The sequence below is a fragment of the Lissotriton helveticus genome, chromosome 12 (assembly GCF_964261635.1).
Source record: "Lissotriton helveticus chromosome 12, aLisHel1.1, whole genome shotgun sequence".
In the NCBI taxonomy this organism is placed as follows: domain Eukaryota; kingdom Metazoa; phylum Chordata; class Amphibia; order Caudata; family Salamandridae; genus Lissotriton; species Lissotriton helveticus.
The window spans coordinates 100,512,182-100,519,126 of record NC_136073.1 but is presented as its reverse complement, the minus strand read 5'-3'; the positions used below and the strand labels follow the sequence as shown (position 1 = coordinate 100,519,126).

The following is a 6,945-nucleotide window of genomic DNA, read 5'->3' as shown; positions in this document are numbered from 1 at the left end:
CCTCTCACATGTGTGTCTTTTCAGGTGCAGGGGCGGGGCCAACTGCGACGGCGCTGGAGATTTATATTGGTGAACACTCATTTATGAAGCAAGCAGAAAGGGGGACTGGGTCAAGCACCGGAATCAGAGGTTGGAGTTGGACGACAGGCTGTTGCCTGTCAGTGGCAAGGAAAAGGGGCATGCGCTGGCAGGCGTTGTTGCAGGCCTGGTGTGCAGTGGTAAAGGGGGGAGTGTGCCTGACATGGGCTTGGTACCGTGCAAAGGGTTAGCGTTGGTTAAACAAGTGAGGAGGGACATGTTAGAGATACGGCGCGGGTAGGCGGGATGTCAGGTCATTTGGTCAGAGTTTCGGTCCCAGGCGGGTTGGAGGGGGGCTGAGAGGCCAGCGGCCATAGATAGGACCCAGAGGAAATTTCCAAGGAAATGAAGGTTTTTGAGGAGTGAGAAGGTTGAAAGGATGGAGAGCCCGGAGCTTAGGTACGGGGCGGTGGATTTTCAGGGAGGATGGGGTTCACTTGTTAGTGCGGAATGGAGTTGTATGTGCTACAATTGGGGGGGACTCGGGGTCAGGCTATTGGTGCACGATGCCCGGAAGTGCAGGAGTCCTAGAGGGGGGGTCAAAAGCCATTAGCACGTCTTTCGAGTGGCGGTTCTTCCTAATATATGGGGGAAGTGTAGGAGATCTGTTGTTGGATTATCGGGGGTAGGTCAAGCATAATAAAGGATTTAGCCAGGTGAAGAGGCAAATTGACGTTTCTGCTTATTGTTTACTGTTTGTGGATTGGGGGAACCAGTTAGGGGAGGGGGTGGGGGTTTGTCAGGAAATTGCATATTAAGTGAGGTCTAGTTTTGTACGGCGCAGGCCAAGGGTTGTCATTGTTTAAGGTGCACCTGCTTCCAATAAAGCGGCCTTTATCACACCTAATTTGGAGTCTCTGGCCGGTGCTGTTTTCCTCCCCCCCCCTCTCCCCCGTTGGGCCCCAATAGGGCTTAGGGGGGGCGGCCGACCAGCGGGAGGCCTGCCACCCCCGGGGGGTTTTGGGGCCGGGGAGGGGGGTAGAGCCCAGCACCGTATCTGGGCTGGTTTTGGGGTAGTTTGGTAGCCTTGGGCTGGGGTGGGCTATTTTTGGTCTCCTTTTGGGTTGGGTCCCTTAAATCCGGACATTTTGCATCTTAGGCCACCATTTTGGTGGCTGGTGACACAGCAGCCGGGCAGGGGTGTGGAGTAGGCAATTATTTTCCCACCCTCCCTCCCTGGGTTTTCTTTCAGTTGATGGGGGGGTTTCAAGTTGTGAGGCCTGGGGGGGGGTAGGGGGAGGGGTGATTGCCATTCTTCAGGGTATAGTAAGGGTGTTTGTGGTGTGCGTTGGGGTTTTTTGGAAGGAGTTTTTTTGGGGGCCGGTGCACCGGGGTTTGTTCGATGTTTGTGGAGTTGGCCGTGTCGCTGGAGCAGGTGTGGGGTGATTTTCTGCCTTCGGGGCGGTTCTTCCTAATATATGGGGGAAGTGTAGGAGATCTGTTGTTGGATTATCGGGGGTAGATCAAGCATAATAAAGGATTTAGCCAGGTGGAGAGGCAAATTGACGTTTCTGCTAATTGTTTACTGTTTGTGGATTGGGGGAACCAGTTAGGGGAGGGGGTGGGGGGTTTGTCAGGAAATTGCATATTTAGTGAGGTCTAGTTTTGTACGGCACAGGCCAAGGGTTGTCATTGTTTAAGGTGCACCTGCTTCCAATAAAGCGGCCTTTATCACACCTAATTTGGAGTCTCTGGTCGGTGCTGTTTTCCTCCCCCCCTCTCCCCCGTTGAGCCCTAAGGTAATGTTACCAACATTTTATTTAGATAAAGTCGGGGTAAGCTATACATCTCATGCGACTTCTATTCATCTGACAGTTTAGCAGTTTAGTTTAGTTTGGTCAGAAACCTTCCATATGGAGTGATCTCTGGTGGCCTCCTGAGGATGGCTCCTGCCCCAGTCCAGCTGACAAGGTCCGCAATCTTGGTTTTATTTTGGATAAAGACCTGTCTTGCAAGGCGCAAATCAACCAGATAACTTCTGCTTGTTTCCACAGCATCAAGATTCTTAGGAAAATCCTGCCGTACATCCCGCCAGTTCTTCAAAAGACTGTGATGGGAGCCTTAGTCATGTCACAGGTGGATTATTGTAATTCACTCTATCTGGGCACAGGAGAAAAACAACTGACTAAACTGCAGGTCATTCAAAATGCCGCAGCCAGGGTCCTCCTGAATCTCCCAAGAAGACATCCAACCTCCAAAGCTATTTGTGGACTTCACTGGCTCCCAGTACGGCGCAGGGTTCAGTTTAAGGCCCTCTGCCTGGTTCATAAGTCTCTGCATGATAATGGCCCGCATGACCTCGTATAACTCTTCTCCCTATACTCCCCCCCATGTATCTTGAGGTCAGCAACCCAGGATCTTGTCTGCCAGCCCAGAATCAAGAAAGCGCGCTGGGGAGGAAAATCCTTCTCCCATCAAGCTTCCAAATTATGGAATTCGATGCCATCCATGCTCCGCTCACTAAAACCCAGAATGAGCTTTAGGAAGGCATTAAAAACATGGCTTTTCTCCCTGCTATAGTCACACCCCCCTATGCTTCTACACCACAGCGCCAAGATGCCGCGACATTCGAGCGCTCTACAAACAATTCAGTCAGTCAGCTCATTTAACAGTTTTAACTAACAGCGCTTAATGTGAAAAAATAACAATTATGTGCAGAGGTGAAATGATTTTCTTCGTAGTCTGCCCCTGGGCTGCCAAATGCCTCCTTTGCCAAATACCAAAGCTGCCTCTTTCTATTCCCACCCCATGACTTTTTCCTCCACTCGTTGTCTCTTCATTTATCTTGTAGGTTCTCTTTAATATTAATAATACGTCATTGTGTATGGTTATCTAAAACTTTTACAATGTAAAATAGCAAATAAATAATAATTAATAAAACTGGCGAATTCATACAAGTTAAGCAGAAGTCGAATTCATACATATAGAAACAGAAGGTAAGCTGTTAAAAGAAGTGCTAGAGTATCCACTGGGTAATCCTCATTTAAAGCAGCACAGAGTCAGATACATACGAGCTGTGCAAAAATCGAGTTTATTCGTATTAAAACAGTCTATTCGGCTATAAAAAGGAAACACCCTACAGTAACCACATTGGTCAGCTACGTAGGGATGTCAGCAGTTATTCCACATATAAAGCAGTACAAAAAAGATTTTACAAAACATAAGAAAACAGTAGGCTATTCATCAATTAAAGCACCACAAAAATTCAAAAAGTGCAGGTGTGTTGACACAGCCATTTTTGAAGAAAATAATGTGGAAGATCAGGTTCAACCAGTAAATTAGGAATCTGTTAACATCTGCTATATGTACCTCATTGCAAAACAAAAAGAATTAGTTCCAATGCCTTGGATATGTCCCATCTGGCTAGCTTGCGCCAGAATAGCAATATGCTGTTCCTCGTTACCAATGGAACTGAGCTCTTTTAAAATGCAGTTGCAAAAATTAAACGGCCATTAATAGCAGCAAGGTAGACCCCGCGGCAAGCACCCTTGAGTTTCCAGCGTTTAAGGGACTGGTGTGATTTATTTGTAGTTAGATGTGGCTGGTCACTTGTAGCCATTAGATTAGGAGGGTATACCAGGACCTGCTCTATGGACCTGCTCTATGGACCCCTACTGACTAAACATGTTGGATGCAGTGGTAACAAACCTAGTCATTAATATGTTCATTGCTGTGTTGTTGGGATCGAATGAGGCGATAATTGCCTGCTGACAGTTGCAAATTCCCAGATTATTCCACTCTCTTCGTAGTCTGACCCTACGCTTGACTCTTTAGGTCTCACGTACCAGAACATGCAAGCTTTCTCAGTGGAAAAGACCAATAGTGGGCTCACCAAGAGCTTACTGTGGGCTTATAGCCTGCCTATTGCTTACCACTGATTGGCTTTACTGTCACTCTCATTTGCTTGTCTCTTCTTAAAGGACATGCCTTGTTCCATCTCGTGTTTGTCCCTCCCATGGAGCATAGCCTCTTTACCATGCTTTGCCTTTAAAATTGACTTACTTGCATTCGTTTCCTCCTCATATTCAGGGAACTACTTTTTGTTTAAGCCCTCAAAGAGAGTGCATGTGTTTTCTTGCCCTCTCTCTTGTGTGATTTGTTTCCAAAATACCCACCCGCTCTTCATTTAGCAACCTACTTCATGTTGCAAGCCCTCTCTTGTGTGCTTATCCTCCCACAAAATTCCTTTCTTTCCCTACTCTGTGTTGCTTTCTCGCTTGTGAGCATTTCCTCCTGTCATCTGTGTTGCTTACGCTCATGTACTACTTCCCCCTCCACTCCCCATTGCACCCCAAAGCCTACTTCTCTGTTGTCCCCTGAACCCTGTGGTTTTTCTTTGTAAAATTATTTTATTTTGTTTTCCTGTTTTTTTGTGGGAGGACTGCTGCCGGTCACTCTGCTCAAATTTACCAATCCATCTCAGAACGGTAGCTGAAATAAAGATGTCAATCTGTAGTTAAATGGGTACTCAAGTCATCAGCATGCACTCACTTACATCATAATGCTGCCACAGGGGCTGTGTAATCCCCTTATTTTTTCTTGTTTTTTTCTTTTGGCAATGGTGCACAGCATCAGCAAAAAGGCATTATGAAAACCAACAGGTACCAAATGCTAAAACTATTGGCCTTGCAATGGTGAATAATCTGTGATTTCTCCTTTTGTCATTGCACCTCTACCTTTCTGTGCCTCTTTTTGTCAATCTTTCTCTCTCTTACTCTGGGTCAGAGTCTGATGATGAATATATATTTTGTTTGCGTCCTAAAACATGTGTCTACCACCTGCAACTTCCAGTAAGCACTAACTTTACAGCACCAACAAAAACAAGTATAGGCATGAGACTGGCCATGTAAATTGTATATTCAAGCTAAATTTTGCAAGCTGGACTTAATTCTTTTATATTTTTTTAATTTCTATTTGTATGTTATTTTTTTGCGTTTAATGTTTCTGGCTGTTATGGGTTTTGGGGAATGTCACACTTTACACGATATATTTACCATCTGCAGGGGTAATCAGCGATTTGCTGAATATCAGGGTCACTATGGTTAATAAACTGGTCTTCAGATGCTAATATGTTACATTTGATAGTGCTTCATGTAGTTGTGTTTACAGTATAAGCTGGTGGTAAGAATTTGTGAGCTCTGTAAAACTCTGGCAGTACACAAACTGGTGAAATTGCAACAGTCTTTGCTATGGGTCAGTGTCTAAAGGCAGACCTAAAATTGGTTAGACAAAAGTTTGGTATAGCATGTTAAAATTGATTTGTACATTATGACCCAGATTTATGAAAGGATTGCGTTGCCCTTCCATCACGCAAGGTTATATTATGTTATGTTAATTGTAATTTGTACAGCACCTAATACCGACAGGTCTCTAAGCGCTGTGAGAGAACAGCCATAGCCCATTTGGTGATGCAGTGCACACAACGAAATTCATTTTATTTATTTATATGTTTACTTACCTGTTAATGTCCGTAATCCATACATTACTACCTCCCACCCTGCCCCTCCCCACGTCACCTCCCTGCAGTTACACCTACCACCGGCCGTGGCTGCTAGCCACGCAAGACCACCCTTCGTGACCCTCTGTGGAGTGGTAAATTTGGAGTTACGCAAGGATGGTCAAGTCTCTGCACTGTATTACAATCTGCCTGGAGGGTGTTGCATAGGTGGAGAGTGGGTGTTGCCACGCATCCCAATGGCTGTTGGCACATTCTCAAATTTACCACGTCCAGTAAACCTGAGAATGCATCAAAATTGTACACCTTCCTGATAAGGGGGGAATGAGGAAAAATGTTATTTATCCGTAATATTTCCTATTTTTAAGTGTACTGCATCCTTGCACCATGACGTTAGGGTGCCAGCGCTGGTACTTGCCAGCTACAAGTGCCCCAGTATAGACAGAGCAGAATATGTCATTTGTTAGTAAATATGGCTCATTCCAAACTTCTCCATTTGACGTAGTACAGTAAGTTGTCTTGATGCTTTGTGCTATGTCAAATCTTGATATATCCTGCCAATGTCTTGATAGTACACATGCATAATTTATTAGAGCAAAAATGCAATGTGGTTGTAAATGTGGGTGCACTTGTCCAGGCAAATACGTGAAATTATTAATTTTTCTCTCTTTTTGTTTCTCGCATTTCAGGGCTCTGCGTGCCCTCAGATGTTAGAGGAAATTGAGAGACAGAACCAGTTGCATTGGGTGGGGTGAGTGGTGTAAAGAGAGTGATATAGCAGCCCCGGGTTTTTAAAATTTGGCCTCCAGGCAACAAATCTCTTGGACAGTTGCCCGTAAGGCCACTCCAGACCGGTTCCTGTGACACATTTAGATTTGAACCAGTTTTGAAACAGCAATAATTACTTGAAAAAGAGTTACCAGGATGGGGAAATATTATGTGATATATGTGAAACCCAACCATATGGATTTATATGAGATTCTCCTCCTATTAAAATATATGCCAAGTCGTAGCTTTATGGGACACTAAAAATCACAGGCTTGTTGAAGAAAGTGAGTGCTCGTAGGGTTTGGATGGGATGAGGTATCTGCTGCCAATCAAGCTCCAAAGGAAGCCCTGAATGAGCAGGACGTACATTTGTTATGGGTGTATATATCTGAATTACTGCAATGGAATATTAGTTCTCCTAAGTAAGCCAGACTGAAGTATTGGAACATTTTGAGGGGTTCTCTTTGAAGACTGCCATAAAATATGACTTCAAATATTCAGAGGGTTATCCTTACAAAAAGTGGAATGCAGTTTCATAGTTTCATGGCATGCTGCAAAAAGCTTTGTTTCCTACTCAACTAATAAGGTTGTGGTTGGACTTTATTTACCTCTTTCACTGGTTGAGGATTTCCTCACCTCTATTA

The 6,945-nt window shown here is 44.7% G+C and overlaps 1 protein-coding gene across 1 annotated transcript in view; it reads left to right on the top strand.

Annotated features, from left to right (window-relative positions):
- The first annotated feature begins 457 nt into the window (after positions 1-457).
- Positions 458-6,945, top strand: part of LOC144797947 (extracellular calcium-sensing receptor-like) — a 164,199-nt gene continuing 157,711 nt past the window's right edge. Inside the window, exon 1 of the mRNA XM_078668750.1 lies at positions 458-477. Coding sequence (XP_078524876.1) covers positions 458-477 — 20 coding nt within the window. The remainder of the gene's footprint in view (positions 478-6,945) is intronic.